The sequence below is a fragment of the Syngnathus floridae genome, chromosome 3, assembly GCF_059516105.1.
Source record: "Syngnathus floridae isolate MCC-2025c chromosome 3, RoL_Sflo_1.0, whole genome shotgun sequence".
Taxonomy (NCBI): domain Eukaryota; kingdom Metazoa; phylum Chordata; class Actinopteri; order Syngnathiformes; family Syngnathidae; genus Syngnathus; species Syngnathus floridae.
Window position 1 is genome coordinate 8,070,001 of NC_142415.1, and position 21,670 is coordinate 8,091,670.

Sequence of the window (21,670 nt, forward strand, 5' to 3'; positions counted from 1 at the left end):
AAAATAGAGAACAGCTTTATTAAGCACTCTCATATGTGGCTAAAATATTGATGTTTCAGCCCACAAGAACCCAACTTTGAACTAGAGACACATACAAGATACTCTCAGCATCTCTTAGCCAATAAATGTGGGTGAATCCACTTGTCAATTTTCTATATAATCAAATTCTATAAATTTGTTAGAATCTGTTTATTTACAAATTATTTACAGCCTATTATGCTGTTTCTTGTCAGTAATCACGATTATTCAAGACTATTTTTTTGTGAGGAAATTGCCCTGTTTAATGTTAAAAAATATTGCTTTAATGTTAAATTGCTATTTATGTATTTTCTATTTGACATCCATGCATTAAAAATAAATTTGAAGTGTACTCGCCAATTGAGTACTTGAGTAGTTTTGGCACTGAATATTCATGCTTTCCAATTATTTAGAGGACTCTTTCTTTTTAACTTTAACTTGCGTCATTCTAAAGTAATTATCTTGAGGATTTTTTTTGAAAAATTTGAAATACGTACTTTGCCCACCCCACCTCTGCCTGACATGAGTCAGTTGTGACACCATACAAATATTATATCTCATTTACAACATTCACTTCATGCTGAGACATCCATATCAAACATTTATTATTCAAAAAGCTTTATGGTGTTTGTGTTTTTTATTTCAGGTGTTTCGGTTTCAGGTAACCCTGACGTCACCCCGCCTTGTCCCAGGATGTCTCCAACTTTTCCCATCGATACCACAAGGAAGTCCCGCCCTATAACGCAACTGATTGGATTACAAATGAACCAGCCTGCTAATACTCGCCTCTGATTGGCCGCAGTGGCTCCTTCCTCTCTTCTGATCTGGCTTTGCGGTTAGGAGTCAGGTGGAACTCACCCCGTGGGAGAACTGGATAAAACTTCGTATTCATCCACGGGAAGTTGTTTTTTTTTTTCTTCCTTGCATTGTTGATGCTTTTATTAAAGAAAGAAGGAATTTAACAAACCGTCAAGTCGAAATGAAGAGTCTCAAGTATCGTCTGAAAAAGCACGAAGTTAACATCAATGTAAGTGGACTTTTGTTGTTTCCTGACGATTGCGATCGACTTCGTTTGTGATTGGCGATTTAGCTTTAGCTGTGTGATTGTGAACGAAGTTCACCACAACAAGAATTTAGAGTGTAGTGTATAGTGTAGTTTGGACTTTTGCAAACTAGCGAGCCTTTGGAGAGCACCTGCAGTTGTTATGAGCCAGCCACTTGTTGTATGTCTTACGCCAGCTCAAAATACACAACCAAACTTGACTGACCGGTGCTTTCTATTTCTACGTGGATCCAAGCGCCTATTTTGTTTAGTTTTTTTCTTTTCTGTTTCTCCGGGTACATGCTAGACCGATTTATACACTGAAGCTTTAATTCGCATAATGTCAAGCTGTGCGGGCCTGATTCAATGTTCTGCCAGACTAGGACGGTGCATCTGTTCAATATCAATATTACCCGATCAGAAATGACGGCATACGACTTGCGTTATAAAATAGATGTATTGAATAAATCCTAACCTGGCTGACAAAAATGTTCTTCATCAATGTGGACAAGAAGACACTGTTGATCAAGTTCAAAACTCAGATACGCTCCTATACAAGATACTGTTGAAAAACTGCTAACATTTTTGCTAGATGCCCTTTTGAAATGAGTCATAATTATTAAAGGGTTTATTTCTAACCATCTATCTTCATCCCTCTATATCGACTGATCGGTCGAGTGAACTACATTAACCTTCAATATAGAAGTCAGCGGCTTCATAATTAGTTGGTAGAAAAATCTAAGAAAAACAAAACTCATCCATCCATCCATCCATCAATCTTCTACCGCTTATCCGGGGTCGTCTCTCCAGTGCGTCCTGGGTCGTCCCAGGGGTCTCCTGCTGGTGGTGGGACATGCCCGGAACACCTCCCCGGCCGGGGAGGGACAATGTTTAAGTGTTTTGATTTTTCCAATGTTAAGGCATTAAAAACACTATTAATTTCAATAATGCGCAAAAAAAAGTCGGTCATATCACGTACATTTTTATAGATAATTGTAGGCCTAGTAATTGCTAATTTATGTTACATGGGTCAAACCTCACCATATAGGACGCTGACATGTCTCACCGCCATTTTTCTATAGTGGATGGCCATAGGAGAACATTTCCCAATCACAAATATGCTCTATGACTACAGTATGTGCAACAAATGCAATGTACCGTAATTGCTGGACTATAAGCCGCGACTTTTTTCCAAAATTTTGGACCCTGCGGCTTATAGTCAGGTGCGGCTTATATAAGATTTTTTTCGTGATTTTTGTGATGACTTGATCACTTTTACTCTTAACACTATTATATACAGTAAAAGCTACAAAACAAACTGACAAATAACTCGTTTTCAAATCAGACGAGTAAAAACTGGTCAAATATTTCTAAAAAAAGCTATTATTAAAAGTGAAGACAATTTGCAATTCTAGTAATGACACACGAATTTGATGCACAATTTGTCTTCGCGGGCCACATAGAATGATGTGGTGGGCCGTATCTGGCCCCCGGGTCTTGAGTTTGACACCTGTGCTCTAAACCCTTTCTCTTACTCTGCCATATCACTCAGAGATTACACAAAGCAGTGGCGCTGTTTGGACAATCTGCATTGTAATTGTACTAAGTTCATCTTGTTTTTCCTTTTTTTAATCACTTCACTGGTTTCTTTTAAATCAAACAAGTTGTTTGATAATAACTTGTTTGATATAAAAGAAACCAGTGAAGTAATCTGCATTGTATTAAAACCCAATCAATCAGCATTTAAATTCAATTCTTCTGACATTTTGCTCACCAAAAACAGGTTGTAATGAATGTGAACTTTTAATGCATTTTATTCAGAAGGTTACTTTGAACCTTAAACGGCGGCGCGGCGTACTTATGGATTTTTACGGCCTCCGGCCTCCAGGAGGCGCTCTAGCAAGAAGCAAGAGCGAGACAGGCGAAGAAGAGATAATGCGCCGAAGAAGACGCGCTAGTTTTTGTTTACATTTCGCGCATCACGCGATCAAGACGGACATTACTGAAAGGAAGCCTTTATACACAAACCGTCATCATGGGGGACAAAATAAATGCATATGATGCAGCTTTTAAGCCAAAGGCAGTCGATGTTGATGACATTATCTTGTGTCTACTCTGGAGCGTACTTATGGATTTTTACGGCCTCCGCTCTCCAGGGGGCGCTCTAGCAGGAAGCAAGAGCGAGACAGACAAAGAAGAGATAATGCGCCGAAGAAGACGTGATCGTCTCGCGCATCACGCACACACCCACATTAACACAAAGACAGCAAGCTTTTATACATAAACCGTCATTATGGGGGATAAAATAAATGAATATGATGCCGCTTTTAAGCTATACGTGTCGCTCGCTAGTTTAATATAATGTAGCACTTCGTGCATGAATAAGATTAGCATGAACAGACCCTCTTCACACTCGAAGAAATGCATAAAAGCGACGACGAAAGAGAGACTGAGAAAGTGTGAGGCGAAGGATATCTAACGCCATTCCAATCGGACACTAAGGAGGAAGACTTGGTTTCAGTGCACAGGAGGAAGATGAAGACGGCTCTTTTTGTACTTTTACTGGTATGTTTTTTTTAACCAGCCCTGTTCGTGCTGTGCTACCGTGTTGCTGCTGTGTAACCGCCGCCATTACCGCCGCGTCTCAGTTACTTTGCTGTGTTAATTCCGTGTTGTTGTGGTATTACTGCCGCGTCACAGGCAGTGTTTGGAAAGAAATGTTAAGGTATGTTATTAAAGCTTTAAAAAAAACTTTGTGTCCAGTCTTTCTTTGCTAATAACTCGCGTGCACACTTCCGCGTTGCTGCGGTACTACTGCTGCGTCACAGGCCATGTTTAGAAAGACATGTTCAAGTATGTTATTAAAACATTAAAAAGGCTTTCTATGTACTGTCTTTCTTTGTAAAAAACTCGTGTGCAAGTGCGGCTTATAGTCCGGTGCGGCTTATGTAAGAAAAAAAAAGAAATATCCCTGAATTTTAGCTAGTGCGGCTTATAATCCGGTGCGGTTTATAGTCCGGCAATTACGGTACTTACTTTGTCACTTGAGGGGTCATTTGTGATGAATGACATTTTCTTGCACCTCTGCTAAAGGATGTGGTGGTAGGCTTGCAACGTGTGGTTTCTCTTTGGCACCGTAGTGTGCATGAGTCAAATCGTGCGCTTCGAACTCAGGTCATTGCATTTTATTAGTTCACCACTACATGACATAGTAGTCCCTTTAACCAGGGTTATGAAATCATAGGCATTCATTGCAGTTATGCTCAGCTTTCACAGGCTGGTTATAATGAAGAAAATACACATGTATAAATGGCTTGGTATTGCTCAGCTCCAGAAAATTGGTGAGCCGTTATTGGTTGTGACCCAAGAGCTGGCAACTGTGATGTCATTTTAAGTCGATGGCAAGTGGCCAATCGGCCACCCACTGAGATGGATAAAAACACGTGGATTTGGCCTGTTTAATTCATATTCCACTATTAAAACATTCGAGCATCAGAACACTGCTTCAACTGGGCCGCACAGAACATATTGGCACAACAAAAATTCAGGCGTTGACTTCCACCTTAATGAAAAGGCTTAACAAAAAAAAATATATATATATATATTATTTGAAATGTGGACATTTTTCAGATGACTGCGCTTGACTCACTGTTTGTTTTCATAGTCTGTAAAATGAGATGGAGTGTTAGGGCTGGCCTGCCTCTGACTGCAAGTCGCACAGCGTGTGTTTTTTTTCTTCTTTGTTTCTGCCATGCTTCAAGAAAATGTAGGCCCTGAAAACTTCTTCTGTGTTGGACCACAGAGCTTTTTGTTTTGCCACGACTTTGTATCTTGGTGAAATGGAGTTAGATGTCGCTTGTAGTATGTTGGCTTGGTGAAACAGACTCACCCGACAGACAGAAATCTTTCTGTCAAATCGAAACAAATGGATGATATGTTTAGTGTGACAGAGCAAAAGTAGTATTTCTTCTGAACAAACACACTAAATGTAAAAAAATAAAATAAAAAAAATGTTGAATTCCAAGTAGAATTTAATGATAGCCTTTCTATAGCATTGCAGAATATTGCAGTGACATTACAATCTATTTGATAACATTTACTATGGCCTTAATATGAGGTGCAGGTTCATTTCAAACAAACAAAAGCAAAACAAAACATATTTTAGTCCAAGAGTGTCTCAAGTAAACTGATAAAAGCCAGTTTGTCTCACTGTGTGTGGCTGTACGTATTTAGTTTGAAGCAAATGGTGTATTGATTGATTGATTGATTGATACATAGTGACATACGTATAAGTACATCAGTGTTAAGCAGTGATAATTCATGTGTCTTTATCCAAAGTACATTTTAAAGCCTCATACAACATCCGTGGTTTAAGGGTGCCGTGTTGGCGATAGAATGTGTGGGAGGGTGACCAGTCTGTGTTTTTAGGATTATTGTCTGGCTCTTTGGGGGCCAGCCATGAGGTCATCTCCGGTTTTACCCGTCTGTGCTCCCATGCTGTGCAGGCCGGCAGTGGCATGCTTGTAGTGTTTTTACCCCAACTCATTAGATTTGTGTTGTTTTAATATTCCAGGCATGTATCTTGTCTGGTCCTGTGGATGTTTGTACGCAGTAGCAAATATTTGAGAGTCCACCACTTCTCATGGATGATGGTATGCGAGAGGGCTGAAGCTCATTGACCCACTTTGGTCAGGGTACAGCCGAAATCATCTCTACCAATGCACACACAGATGCCTACATACCATATGTTGAGTATTAGGCATGCTCGGCAGCAGTGGCGGCAGGAACCAGTTTTGCTGATGAGCAGCAAACTGTTGTGACTTGGCTCAGACTAAGCCTCATCAAGCTGTGCTATGGCAGTTGTTGTTTTTCTGTCTTGGTGGATTAAATTTACAGGACAAGTGTTTGTTTTTTCTTTCACCTGACACTTGTGACAAATTTGTTTCCTGCTCCTTCTTGGCATGGGAAAATCTTTGCGGGTCTACACGAAGAAAATAAGTGGTAGTGTGTTGAAAACATTGTCTGACCAATTTTCGTTCTACTAGAATATAATCTGCAGCATGTTATTTGGAATTGCAATGCAGCCAGAATGTGTATTGCAAAGACATTGTTTTTTTTTAAACTTGGCACGATGGGATAAAACAAGGCAATTGTATCCCATGTGCAACATTAAACCTTATCATTACATCTTATGGGTTTTCAGAAATTGTGCTCAGTCTAAATGTCAAATCAGTGGTTTACAGACCATATCCCTAATTTTCTCCCCTCACAAATAAAATAAACCAGTCACCCTTCAAAGAGGTCAAGTTCCCACTGATCGTTGTAATCCTTGTGGAGTTTATTTTATTGCCTGAATGTTTATTGTACCACATAGCTTCTCAAACAAGTTGGCAATGTGTGTGTGTGTACTGTTATGTTTCTTAAGACTGGGTGGAGATCTCTCTTGAATGTTATTTGTCACTCACAGGTCCCTTGTTATGTGTTAGACAGGTTCATACACGCTTGTTCTCGACTAATCTTTATCTGCTGTCAAAAGAATGTGTGAACATAGGAATTGAGGGCTCTCCCTCATCTCAAATGTCTTTTCTTATTGTTTTTTTTTTTTATGTTCGATGTGCTAGCCTCTTTGAATATGTGTGTGTGTGTGTGTGTGTGTATTGGTAAAAATAGCAATAGGCACTCTAAACATATTTGAGCAATTAGTAAGTATGTATGTACAATACGTATGTGTATTTATAGTGGTTCAATATTGAATCAGCAACTTCCCCTTCAATTCCATATTGATTCAGCAAATCCTCTGAATCAATTAATTCATCTTTTCACCCTCAGTGTGGGAGGCACTTTGCATATGACTTTCATAAAATTTAGAAAGAAGATCAAAAATCATGGTGACAAAAGCTAAGAGAACGCCCGAAACGATTGCCTTCTACTTCTGAATCTGACGTTAAATCTGATGTTTTTAAAGTGCGTATTTCCATGTTGTCTCATCTCTTCAATTAGGAGATTTGGAGCAAAAAAAAAAACTGTGTTCGGATCGTCTTCCACCATTTCCAACCACATCTCAAAATTTGAAGAAAATCTGAAAGGTGAAGGGAAAAATGTAATGTACAAAATGGGGATTTTGAAAATGAGTCCAAGTTTGACTTTTTGTACAATATTTTTTCCCATAAAAATGCGGGTTGTACTCCAGAGAAACTTAAAATCTCCATGGTGTATTTTTTGATCGGTAAAACTTGTGCTTAAAAAATACAATACCAATAATTGGTCTCTGTATTGGCCCTGAACAAAACATATACAGTAGGTCTAGAACTAAATAAAACTTTAATATTCTTCACTAAGCTTTTAAGGCCTTGAAGGTGTGAATTGGTTAATCCATTAGGGATAAATTCAGCTAATAGCATTATTATTGTAGCTTTTGTACAGATTTAACAATAGTCCTCTATTCTCACAATAAGTGATCATGAGCAAGGTTTATGCCCATTTTGTCTGATTAAACTGATTTTCTAATCTCCACCTTTGCACAACTGTGTTATTATGACTTTATTGCATCTTAACTCTCTCTATTGGAACACTGACATGGGCAAAGTTCACTTGGCTTGGCCAAATGAAAGACTGATATTCCCTCTGGCAGTGTGAACCGTAGAAAGAATCACAAATCTCAATAGTGTGTCCCAAAACGTAGGGAGCCTGGGGCCTCGTTTATCAACATGTAGAAGTGTGCGGAATGAATGCGTATGAGCATTCCAACACGTAGTATTAGATTTGGACTGAGGAATAGGAACATATAAATTCAAGCACAATTATTCTGTGTGCACACACAAAATTATGTGGGAGCTTCAAATCTATATCACTATATTTCAAGGATTACATTTTTTGAAAAAATGGGGAAATAATTACTGAACTATTGAACCACTATTTCTGATTGGTGCTTCGAAACAACAGCATTTTTATTTCATTTTATTTTATTACACAATATTGATGTGCTGTTCCACCGCCAGTCTTGCCTGAAATATTTTTTTTGCATTAGTTCTTGAATTAGTTCTTCTTCATTGGCACTTGAGTAGGGTGATCAATTGCCAAGAGTTGAGTTTTGGCACTATAATGCAGTATATAGTGTTGGATTTTGTCCACAATTTAGGGAGCGCGCTATCTGCGCCTCATAGCAAAAGCCATTGCCAATCACCTGTTATCCAATTTACTCACTGCGTACTCATTTGATTTCTTCAGATTTAGGAAAATGCTAAGACACTGAAGCAGAAATTAGACTTACACAGGTTGGTTGAGTTCAATCACAATTCTTGGTCAGAAAGCTCTGTTTTCAGGAAAGTACAATACAGCGCTGGGCCTTTCAAGAGCGGAAAGTCTCCATTCAGAAAAGGCAACGTTCAAGGTTCTTTGGTCAGCTTATATTCAGTTGCACATGCCAGTGTGGGCCGAGTTTGATGGGTGAGTCTTTGGGGTGGGGCAAGTTCGCAGGAGAGTCTGATTCCATGGGAGTGGGTGCTGGTTCGGTGAGAGCTGGTTCCGTGGGGTTGGGTGCTGATTATGGGCGATTCGATGTGTGGGGGCTGTTGTTTTCCTTTCCGCCTTTCAGCCTTGACGATCATCTTTGGTCGGGCTGTCTCCCTCTGGCACCTGCTGGTTTTATCTCCAAGACCTTCCTGTAAACATTCTCCTCCATTCTTGCACATACACTGTTCCACCTCATCCATTCATCATTCTTTCAATTTTGTCATTTTGTACGGAATTATGTGAGCTTTTGGCTGTGACATCATCTATTTATTAATGTTCCCTGACTATGCAAAGTTTCTACTCACCACTTACCATGTTTTTGTTTGTTTGTTCTTTTGATCTCCATGTACTTGCTTACGTCATCATATTCTTAGTTTAATCATGCTTTCAACCATATCTTTTCTTTGTTAGGCAAAATATTTCCCTCTGTCCAGAACGTTCAGTAGTAATCGAAAGCTGGCGTCTAGCATGAGTCAAAACACAAGATACAATCAAGTACTGAACATTTTTAGATGACTTTGGCAGTGTCCATGATTTAGAAAATCATCAGGCATGCATTAAACAGTTCCTTAAGGGTCATTAAGCTATTCAGGCAATATATCAAAAAACATTTGTTATTTCAAAGTGCTCAGAAATATATATCAGATCATAAAGTTATAAAAACCTTTCTCATTACCACTTATCAAAAATGTCTAGTTATGTCTTCTTTATTGAGTTGGTGTGTAGGTATAATTATATGCGTAAAATGTTTCTTTTATTGATTTAATATGTGAATATAGTTGTCTGCTTATGTACTTTATTCAATGAGGTTTGAGCATATCTGTTTTTGTAGCTCGGCAGGACTTTTTGTATTTCGACCCCATTCCTTCACTCCCTCTGTTGACCTCAGTTTAACTGAGGTCACCAAAACCATTGATACCACCAGGGTCCCTCTGTTGGCACACCATGTCCCTCTGTGGAGCCGCTTCAAGTCCCTCTGTGGGGCCGCCAATGAGTGAGGAAAAATAAATATAGATAAAATTCATACCCAGACATTTGTAAAAGATGGAGAGTGGAAAGGCAATCGGCCTAGACAACATTCCAGTGACAGCATGGAACTATCAAGGAGAGATGGCAGGGGAGATTCTTAAAAAGCGAGAAGATTCCTGGAAAGGTGCTGACTCCTATTTTTTTTGTTTCAGGCCACGGCGATGCGCAGAACTGTAGTAGCTACAGAGGTGTTGTTATGTTGATTAAGCAAAGCATGAAGTTATGGGAAAGAATGTTAGAAGCGAGGCTTGGAAATCTCTACTAGCCAAAATAATGGAGAGTGTGGCAGAGATGAAGATGTTGCAGGACATGCAGATGGTTGGTGTGACAGGACAGAAAGATATGGAAACAATTACATAAGTAATCCACCTGTTCCTAATTCGTTTCTAATCTGTATGTTATTGTTCCAATTTTTTACATTTAATACTCTCCAGCCTATTTGATCCTATCTTGTAAAGGTCTACAATTTATTATAAGCTGTTTTAAAACTCTCCACACTTGTTACCAGGCTTTGGCTCCATTTCATGATGTTGTCTCCCATTCTGATTTAAATTAAAACTAAATAAGGTTACCATAATATTTCAAAGAATTGTCAGAATGAATGATGTCCTTACAGTTTGTCCACTAAGTAGAGCTGTGACTTCATTTAACCCTCAACGCTTCTCAGTAGAGACAACTACAGCCAGACCTGTTTACAGTAATGAGCTGAACGGAGCATTCCAACAGGGCACTGTAATTTGGTGAAATTAACAGTGACTCAACATGTTCCCATTTTAGATTAACTGTCTGTCATGTGTGCCTGACAACGCGTGCATCGTTCGACTAGCTTTTGCTTACTTTTCAGTGATAAGGTTTTAAAGTTGTTCCACCTGCACAATGAACTACCACCAATTTACAGCAACCAGAGGTATCTCAAAACCCATTTATACTTTCATTTATTTTTATTTTAAACAATTAATAAAAATAACCATATTTTCCAGACTATAAGTCGTAGTTCTTTTCATAGTTTGGCCGGGGGTGCGACTTATACTCGAGCGACTTGTGTGAAATTATTAACACAGATCATTTCACATGGCATTTTCACACTAAAACGCAAGAGGGCGCTCTAGGCCTCTGGAATAGTCGGAACTGCAACTGACGCTGAGTCTGACGTAAACAAGGAAGCGCTGCATCTTCAACTTCCGGCGTTAGTGGAGTTGTTTATAAGAGACAGAGGATGAAGATTTGGATTTAATTATTTCGAGTGACATGGATGGTTCGATAAACTTGTTTGCGTATTATTTATGCGCTAGTTATTTGAATAACTATTACAATGTTATGTTAACATACCAGGCATGTTCTCAGGTCGTTGTTTATGTCTCATTAACGTTAGCATACTGTACAATTATTCAACCTGTTGTTGCCTCTATTCTATTTTTATTTTAAATTGCATTTCAAGATGACATGTCTGTTATTGGTGTTGGATTTTATAAAAAAAATAATCCCCAAAAATGCGATTTATACTCCAGCGTGACTTGCATACGTCTTTTCCTTCTTTATTATGCTTTTTATGGCTGGTGCGACTTGTATTCCGGTGCGATTTATAGTCCAGAAAGTATGGTATTTACCGTAATTTCCGGAGTATAAGCCGCTTCTTTTTGCACAAGCTTTGAACCCTGTGGCTTATAGTCCAGTTTTATGATATTGTAAGGGGATTTGTTTCGGTAATAATAGTAATATTCAAAATGAGGACATTTCATTAAAACACCTGTTTCTTATAGTCTGGTGCGGCTTATGTATGGACAAAACAGGATTTTCCCCTAATTTTAGCCAGTGCGATTTGTATTCTGGTGCAGAAATTACGCTACATAGTTTTTTGTGTCCCTAGATTTCCCTTTGTTTAAAAATTAGACAAATACTGGAGAAGAAAGTATTGTAAAAAGCCAAATGTAGCTTTAATTCATGGATTTTTGGAAATGATGAAATAAATGAGTTAAAAAATTCTGCATGTATTCTTAGAAAATAATCGACCGAATAATCGGTAATCAGCCCCACCCATATCAACATTGGATTCCAAAAATGGTTGTGCCCTACTCTTGACCCTCACATTCTCCTGCCTTGATTTGTTTTATTTGCATGCTACATGCCCAGACAGCTGCACAGTTCAAACTGTCAGGTAGATGTCGCTGCCCAATGGTGGAGGGAGAGGAGGGTGTAAAATTGAAATACACCCAGTGAATACTTTGCATGGCAACTCTGAAATAAAAATGCATTTCACTTTACCACTAAATCACTGTCTTTGGACTTGGGGAATTGCAGTTCAAACAGTGAGCAGCCAACATAATTAAAATAATTAACATTTTTACCCAACATGCCTGTGACCCTCGTGAGGATAAGTGGTTCAGAAAATGGGTGGATGGATTATTATTCTCAACAGATTGATTGATTTATGATTTTAGGAATAGGCAGGTACAAACAGACTTATGACAAGCACAAGATTTGGGATAAGAAAAACTTTTTTTTGTGAACTGTATGAACAGAAACTTGCTCTCACTGTCATAATGAAAATGATAAATATAACCAAAAGCCTACCAAGAATGCAAGTGGAATGTACTGATGACGCCTGGATTGAGCTGTAAAAACAACAAAAGCGATGTGAAATTTATCCCCCTGCCCTAACCCGGGCAGAGTCGTTTATACAAAACCTATTTTGGGCTACAGTTTGAGAAGCTTTTATAACATTTTGATGATATGATTCTATTTTGTTTTTATAGCCTGGTCACCAAGTACAGTTAAGACCCTAAATTCAGATAGTTTAATCTGAATTTGCAAGACCAAAATAACTATCGTTTGACATTAAAAAAATTAACATTTTTAGTTGCAGACTTATTGGGACGCACTGTGGAATATATCATCTCTTTTCTGTATTAAATAATATTGTTTAGTACTTATTTCACAGCATGCATACGTGACTACCCTGGCAATTACTTGGACTCACATAGTTTCTGGATATTGCTATGACACAGTTAGTTTCATAATGTTATCGTTATAGCTCCGATACAGGCAGGGATTTGGGATCTTACCGCCACAGTATATTGCACCAATAAATCAGCATGTCACTGTGTTTTTCATGAGCATGAAGCTATGTTAATGCAATATGTCATTGATTCCAGTGATGATAGAATGTAGCAACTGGTGATTAGGGTCTAATTTAGGTATCATCACAGACCAAGTGTGGAGTAATGTTATATCCTATTGTGATACTGACCAGTACCCGAATTTGTAGGCATTGGTTTTGTTCATCTTCCTAAATAGTCAATGCGATTTATTGTTTACTGAACATATTTTTGGAAATCATTACCGTATACTAGACTGTGTAATATTCATAACTTTATGGCTAAGAAACTTGTTTTAAGGTGTTATCTTATCAGTGAGAATAGTGTTTGTTTGATTGATTATTGAATAATCACGTAGCAGAAAATATTCTAGTAGGAATATTCTGAATTGTTGTAATAGGAATAGAAACAACATCACCTTTACAAGTCTCTTAATCATAGAACATTTAAGTTAATTGATGTTTTAATGAGACAGTCATTATACCTGCTGGAATGAGGTGATGGGAAAACTGTTTGAACTGATACCGCCTAAATCGATGATCAAACTTTACCTAGCTATATGTTTGATACTTGAGGCGCGGTATTTGCAGTATCATACCACAACAAAAATGGGAAATGGTACCCCTGGAATATTGTTGTGGCCAAAATTAATTTGCGGCGGAACTCTTCAGCTAAATGCATTTGTGGGAAACATTACGGATGTCGAATTTGGCTCAGCCAATCACGGACAATTTGGAGTTTTCAGTAAACCTACCATGCATGTTTTTGTGGGAGGAAACTGGAGTAGTGACATTATTTTGCATGAATTGTTCGATTTGACAGAATGCTTAATTACTATGGTCAACCCTAATGCATGTAATTGAGTTCAAAAGTAACTAACTGTTTGATAGTGGTGGATTGATGTAAATAGCATTTATTTGAAAATGCATGCATTACTAATACTTTGAACAAGGTGCCTAGCTTTACTCGATCAAACTTTGACATTTCATACCACGTCATGAATCACAAATAGATACATACAGTATGTCTATGATGATAGTCTTCACCACCATCTCCATAACCTTGTGAAACCACATCTGTAACATCAGTAGTTTGGCAGTATCCGTTTACATATTAGCCTACAGTTTTATGTTTGTGTCCTGGCAGGAGGCTGCTATGAGATGACTGGTTTTCTATTTGCTGCCAGTGATTTCATCCTTCAGGACATTAGAGACCCGTCAGTCTTGCTGGGAGAGAGGCAGGAAACCAAGGTGTCGTGAAGAGTTACAGCCTGTATTGAGGGCTTAATAGCACGAGTAAAGGATGACAGAAGCCTCACGCTGAAATATTTTCAGGCAGAAAGAATGTGTGAATAGTTAAACACCTTGGGTGTGTCAGGTGATGTTATGCAGCAAAGGTCAGTGTGTTTAAATAGCAACTTGATATGCTGACATGCTACCTTTAGATGCATGTAAACAAGACGTGTATTATTGCTTTGTCACGCCAAAACAGGTTATTCGTATTTAACTATTTTAACTTTTATTGTGACAATGCTAGCACATGCTTCTGCCTCACAATTGAGGAGGCAGTATCCTTTCACCGTCTTATGCTAAAATGTTTTTACTTGGGACGAACGGGCACAGCAATCTTTAGGAATTTGCATGGCTGTGTGGAATGGATTGTTTAATAGTGTGTTGTGCAAGTTGAAATGTTTGCTTTGTTTGTTGGTGAATGAAATTCCCAAAATACATGCTCAATATGCTGTCGCTCTGATGTCCCCGCAAAAGTATGACCAGTGTTGTGATCTAGTCATAGAACAAATTAAACCTGAGGGTCTATTAGATTTATCAAATACAATTTCTCAAAGTGTGTGTTGTATTCCTCTATATCGCCAGCTCTCCTCAAAAGCAACTAACTCTAGGGTTGTATTTTGCTTTGCTAACAGCTCTATTATTAACTAGTACATAAACAGTGTGACAAACAAATACACACACAATCAACGCATGTGAGATCTTTACTTGAAGTGCTCTACAGTATGCTGAGCAGCTAGGTGCCATTTTAGCACCTTGGTCTCCATGCCAGGGTGAGCAGCTTTCGTAAATTGACACCCACTTCTTAATATGACCTGTCATGTGGAGGATTGTGCGTGTTGTTGGATCTCTGAGCTGCTCTTTTTACACCACTCCTGAGGAGAGGCCAGTAACACGAGTCCACCCTGACCCGAGAATTGTCTCCGTTAGATACTCTCCTCATCTCTTTCACTCTTATTTTTAAGAGTGACTTTTCACTGACTTTTTTCCACCGCTCTACATTGGTGGTGGCGGTACTACGGCTCGTTGTACAAAAGCTGACGTTTAACCCTGCTATCGTGGAACTCGGTTGAGGGAGCTTTGTAAAAGCAGCTCTCTCGTCTTTAGCTGGACGGGTCAACAGTAGCCTTTGCCCAACTAATACGCTATGTGTGTAAATGGCAGGACCCTTTCAAATGTGCAAACACTAATCCCGCTCTGGCCTTAATATTTTCAGATGGGGTACACGGTGGGGGGTAGTAGTGTACGCGGTGTCTTTTGGATGGACTTCTTTCATGCTGGGCGTGGTGACTCTTTAGCCATTACTCATGGTGCAGTAATGTGCAGAATGTATTCTTGGCTCCTGTATTCCAATCAGTCACTATAGAAAGGTTTGCAAGTCCAAAAAAGAGGTAGCCAGTCTACAGGCTGTCTGCACCACTGCTATTTACCAGGGAGGGGGTGATATTTTAAACCGGAGAGCCCACATATTTACCCCACTGTGCTTGACTGACCTTGCCATTTGTTGGGGGTTAAGACGCATGAGACCGCAGACAGTGAAAAGAAGCTGGGAAAGAGAGAGGCTTTGTAGATAAGCAGCCTGCTCCCTGTGACTGTAGGCAGCCTGAAAGCAGTCCAGAGAGGAGAAGGAAGACTGTCAAAAAGAAAACTGAGTAAGGCAACTCGTGTAAGATTTTGACGAGCGTAGCGGAAGACATTTGGTGGAGTTGAGAAGAAGCCAAGCTGAGCTGACTTTCCCCCCCGAGGAGGAGTTGCAGTTGCCGGCCGGGGCAGGTCCCAACGGCTGGCAGGGGCTGGCCCGACTGCTTCTCCACCTCCATTTCTTTCCTCCTCTTCCATTCTTCCTTATCCTCCCTTGAAGAATCGACTGCTGTGCAGTGCTGAACTTACAGGCAGAGCCCGTAAGAAACCCAGGAATGCTCGAATGAAGAACACTCCAGAGGATGAGCCTTTTATGAGAGGACCTCTGCTGCAATTTTGATCCCCTTTTTTGCACTCACTGGTTGAGTGCATATAGGAAAATAGCATCCCTTTTCCCCCTTCTAATTGTTTTTTGTTTTTTTTTTAAACCGGAACGCTGGCAACCTTTTCGGTAGCGCGGTGCAAGGACCAGCTCCACTCACCCAAGATGAGCCGCTGGCTGAAATGCACGTCCATGCACTTTGTAGGTACTTCTTTCTAAGAGCAACTACTAAATGCTGTTTTTTGTTTTATTCAATGCGTTTCCAATAAAATTAGAGCTAGACAAAACGGTATTTGAACTTTATGATTGGTGGCTTGCTGACAGCCAAATGCAGCAAACAAGTTGCCATTCTCGCTTGCCGTAATGCACTTACCATAAAACGTATGACCGTATTTTCTGATTTAATCCGGTTTTGTGCTGGTGCTTCATATAACACTTTTGATTTGCATAAAATAATCCCCCAAAAAATTGTAGATCTTCATCATTGATCTAAACTATGTTTCTATCAACAACTGTCCAAGATTACATCTCTGATAGTGTTGTGTTGTTGTTGTCAGAACACAGACTGGAACAAGCATGATGATCGGCTGATGAAGGCAGTGGAACGAGGGGAAGTGGACAAGGCGGCTGCTGTCCTGAGCAAGAAGGGTATCATCCCAACCAAGCTTGATGTGGAGGGACGCTCTGCGTAAGTAAACAGACACGCACTTTTCCATACTCAGACATGCTCACGCCCAGTCACCGTCTGTTGACATACAGAAGAAGAGACCTTTACAAAACACTTCAAATATTCATTACCAATACACTAAGAGCATATTGCTCCTGCTTATATCTAGAAAAAATACAATTTATTAGCTCAGGTCTTAACTGTTTACTCAGAAATATTTATTTATGACCTCAAGGCTTGGTCTCACTTACTGACACGCTCAAAATTGCAATAAAAGCCTGACAGTTATGGAGAAGGTTTCACTTTAAACGTTCATCCAACTGCCTTACATTTTTGCTTAACTGTTGGGCACTAGTAAAGTGCTTTATATATATCCAACTTGTCCCATTAAATGGCCATCTGCCTCCGGAGGTCAGTGTCGGAGTTAGTCAAAAGAATGTTTGCGGCCTCTCGAGGCTTGACCACACTGGCCACGGGCTTTTTGGGTAGTTCTCACAGGAACTAAAAATTCAGCTTTGCTTTGTTGTGGTGTTCACTACATCAAGTCAGACAGATGTTTTGCTTGAAATGAAATCTATTTTTGGGATCAGTTGACATCGTGAATGGACATGTTTTATTTACATAGTTACATTTTTGTTATGGAGCCTCCCAATTTTCTGCAGAGAAAGCCAGGAAAACTTGACTCCACGTTTCATGAAATGAAGTCACATGACCACCCAATGTATTGCAATCTTTGGCCTCTTCTAGGGTCAATTTGGAAATGACTTTAATAGCTTATCACTATAGAGCCTCTAATCCGACAAATATTTCCAGTCTGTGTAAATTGGTTTTCAGCACTGTTGCACAAAGCAGGAAAACATTCAGTCCTGATCTCAGATTTATCATAATATTGTGCTCGAATGTATTCGAAGTGAATGCTGTAACCCGGACCTCATCCTGTTGCTTGGTCTGCCCAAAACAAAAATGAACCACAACTGCGACTCAGCAAGTCTACATTTAGTTCAGTGTGCCACACACAGGCAAACACGTGTCTATAGCAATCTGGCTGCTGCAAAAGCCAGGAAAGAATGTCGAATGGTGACCACCAGTGGTTATTAAAGACTTCTCTATGGGGGAAACACAAACTGCTAATGCATTAATTCAATTTGTCGTAATTTGTTTGTCAGTCTGTACTTGTTATTAATAGGGGTGTTCGCAAGATGGATTAGCATTGTAATTACTTTAGGCGTCCAGCTGAATAGACACAGTTAATGCCTGTCATGGCATTAGTTGTGTAATTCGCCACACCGGCTTAAAAAAGTGCAGATGTGACCGCATGCTAACAAGGAGTCATCTGCAACAATCAATTTGATAGTTCTTGAGATGCTCACCTGTTCAATTTCACACATACTTGACTGTGGTCCCATTGTTATTCAAAGATTAGCAGTCATTTTTTTATTTTAACAACAATATATGACTGTCAATGTTGAATTAAAGACTTGGGGCTATACTGTATTCAACTGTGTATGTCATGATTGGGTACTAAAGGAGCATCTCTGAAAGGTTCGGTCGTTCACAAGCAAGGATTGGGTGCTATCATCTATGATCAATAATATCCTCAAAAGTTTCAGAAAATCTGTGCATAAGCGTCCAGTGCGCAAACTGACATTGCATACCTGTGACCTTCGATCCCTCCGGCGGCACTGCGTTAAAAACAGGCATAATTTTATAATGGAAGTTGCCACGTGCACTCAGGAACACTTTAGAAAGCCATTGTCAGTTAACACAGTTAAACTCTTCCATGCAAAGCGAAAGCCATATGGGAAGTTCTCGGACGTTTTGGGCCAACCTGCTGATCACGCGTCAGAGCATTTTTGATGGTAAGGGGGGAGTGTTTTAGTGACTATGGCATAAGTAACTTGCACATCTGTTAAGGCACCATAGACGCTAAAACGTGCATATGGATTTTGGAGCAACATATGCTCTTTTTTGCGGACGTCCCAGCTTATTTCAGTAAGACAATGTCAAGCCACAATCTGTATGTGTTACAGCAGCGCGGTTTTGAAGTGAAAGTAGGGCTGTGCAATACGGACAAAATTCCATATCTCGTAATTTTTGCCAGATATCTCTAACAATGTGGTAACAATATTATTCTGGGTTCACTTAAAACGAAGCTTTTTTTTTTTTTTTAAAGAAAAATCTAAATATTAATCCAAAAGGCAACTGCCCTTTCTAACAGCCATCAACATGAACAAAATCGACATTAATAAATCTACCTTACCTACAATGTTATGATACAACACAAGTGTTTGTTGTGTTTGCGTGATGTTAACTACATTGTGTGTTTTTCTGTCCATGCATTTGGCTTGATGAATTGCGTACGTAGATTTCGTCCTAAAGTCAGCCTCCACAGGGCACAATGCTTCCAAACCCGACGTGGATTGGGGCAAAAACAGTTAGCCGCTCATCCAATGATTAAAAAAAAAAAACTTTTCCCAGATTACTGTTTATTTATCAATTATTTTGGTGTATTTGGCGTTTTAAGTAATTAAAAACAACTAAACTGCAGATAAGGAATATCGAACAATAAGGATTAATAGTCATCGATTTCCAACGTAAAAGCAGACGTTTGCAAATGTCCTATTTTGATTAAAAACAAAAGATGAATCAGCCTAGACAAATCTGAGAATTATTTCTTTTGAAAGCCTGAAATCAGATTTGGAGTTGGACAATATATTTAAACAATGGCTCTATACAATTACTTGATTATTAAAATACAAGGTGATTAATTTGACAATCAATTTGTTGTCGATCATCTATTTTTGACACAGGTAATGTGAGGGGAATATGAGAGTTACCAAATCAACTTCAATACACAACTTTTAGACATTTTTCAAGTCGGTGTACATGACAGGTTATTGAAGGAGTGTCCTCATCCTAAAGTGAAAGTTACTTCCAGTAGTTTCTCTGGTTAACATGTCTCATGCGGTGTAAAAATAGCAACCATACCCTGTAGGCTGCCAACCTTAAAGCTGCCCAAATAACATGTAAGATGACGAAATGACATCACTGAATGGGCGGTCTTGAAGCTCAGAATTAAGTTTAGCCTTTTTATGAAGCCGGTTTGTTGGGTAGCTTGCATGTATCTGATTTCAGCTTTTATGTATATCTTTATGTTCCATTATTAACATGCTTGGCAGCACTGTGGTGTCTTAACATTCTTTGTTTGGGGTCAAATGACTTGTATCCCCCCTCTCCCCCCAAACTAGTTTCTGCTTTGGAGGTGTTTACTCATTGAGGTAGGGAGGGACCCTCCAGTTCTCCCCCAAGAACCGGCCTCCCGGGGCCATCCTCACTGCTTTTAATACTCGTATGGGTGTCGAGGTGACAGCCATGCTGTCGCCTTGGCAGATAGCTTGGGGTTAGTGTATAAACAGATTCATGTGACTTGATGTGTTATGGGCTGAGGTCAGTTTACCGTGCGGGTGTTTTTCTGAGCAGCCAATGGTCACTTTGCTGCTTTGGGTTAAGTCACTGCAGACAGTCGCAAATCTTAATTCTCCAATGTGGTGATTAAAGACATGTTGTGCATTTGATCTCATTATCCTTTTGCAATCTCCCATAATCATTTTGGAATCCTTATCAGGAGATTATACAAAGTGTGCACGCCTTGAACGTGACAGCTCTCAGGTAGTCTTCCTTGGTGCCATGGTTTCATCGCATATCATATTTTTCTCTTCCTCCTAGGTTTCATCTGGCTGCAACGCGAGGACACTTGGACTGTCTCAATCTCATCTTGTCACACGGTGCTGATATCACTGCAACTGATGCCACTGGTGAGTCACCAGTAAAAAAATGAAGCTTCAAATTTGCTTCATGAACCAGTTGTATTTTTTTTCTTCTCGATATGGCACTGTTGGTTTCAATAAAGGGGTTCAAGAAATGGCAAGTCAGTATATACTTTTGCCCTCTAATGGAATGAAAAAATACAACTGGCTCATGAAGCAAATTTCAAGATTCATTTTGCATCACTATTACCTTACTTCCGTACAGCTAAATAATTTTACTTGACTGAGGGTCTCATTCTTATTTTTCTCAATATTACTGATCATGCAACCTCGAATTATTAAGGGGGAATGTCTGCTCGTATTTTGCAACTGAATTTGCTTTTAAACACAGTATAACTGCTTGGAAAAAGCTTTTGTGAATAGACTACTTCCATTTCCAAACACCTCCTGATGCTGTTTTTTTTTTTTCCTATTTGTGATTTGACTCTGTAGGTAAAAACGCTCTTCATCTGGCTTCAAGAAATGGCCATTCGCTGTGTGTGCAAAAACTCCTGCAGGTAGAGTGATTTTGGTGTTATTTTAAGGCTCTCATTTGTATAATGTGTTGGGAAAGAAATGTTTTTTTTGGTCAGTCTCTAGACACTTAACTGGGTACACTTGCACAATCTAATACAATCCATCACAGCCTTAAGGTCTTGAATGACGCTGCCCAGAGGTATTGCTAAAATGTCATTTGTGGGTTTTTTTTTGCATTTTATAATGTGTATTATTGATGGTGAGACCTTCCAGTCAGAGCATTTTTCCTTTGAACTTATTTGAATAATTCATGCAAAAATAAACTGGCAGTTGTAGCCGCTGCCTGCTGTACGCTGCAATATTGTTCCCTCACTGAAATGGAGCCCCCACCTCTGAAATGTCCCTTTTCCTCATGGCTAGTGATTTAAGAGGGCATGCCTGTTGATTTCCAAAGTGTTGACAAGCCTCCACAGCCCTGCTGCCCATTCTGGGTGCCGTCATCGTTCCAGACATAGCCGCACAATCTCAGTCTCAACTGCCACAGTCTAACTTCGTCATCGTCTTTTAGGATATCCCCCTTAGATGCTCTAAAATCAACTCCCCCAGCCAACCTGCTAACCCCTACCACCTACCCTGAATGGTCATTTGAGCACGATGCTCAACTTTGGCCTTTGTTGCCAGAGAGAAGTGGATTTTTATAGTGCGTATGGGTCCGTGTTGACTGGCAAACTACCCAGCAACATCAGGCCTCCTAATGATCTGATGGCTGTCA

At 39.5% G+C, this 21,670-nt stretch overlaps 1 protein-coding gene across 4 annotated transcripts in view; it reads left to right on the forward strand.

The window, feature by feature from the left end:
* The first annotated feature begins 833 nt into the window (after nt 1–833).
* Nucleotides 834–21,670, forward strand: part of uacab (uveal autoantigen with coiled-coil domains and ankyrin repeats b) — a 36,804-nt gene continuing 15,967 nt past the window's right edge. For 3 of the 4 annotated variants that reach the window (XM_088371358.1, XM_088371361.1, XM_088371359.1), the window contains exons 1-4: nt 834–1,045; nt 16,506–16,636; nt 20,342–20,430; nt 20,875–20,939. In XM_088371358.1, the coding sequence (XP_088227484.1) occupies nt 998–1,045; nt 16,506–16,636; nt 20,342–20,430; nt 20,875–20,939 (333 nt within the window). In that variant the 5' untranslated portion in view covers nt 834–997. Of the gene's footprint in view, nt 1,046–16,081; nt 16,150–16,505; nt 16,637–20,341; nt 20,431–20,874; nt 20,940–21,670 lie in introns of all 4 variants that reach the window. The other variant, XM_088371360.1, reaches the window with a different exon arrangement.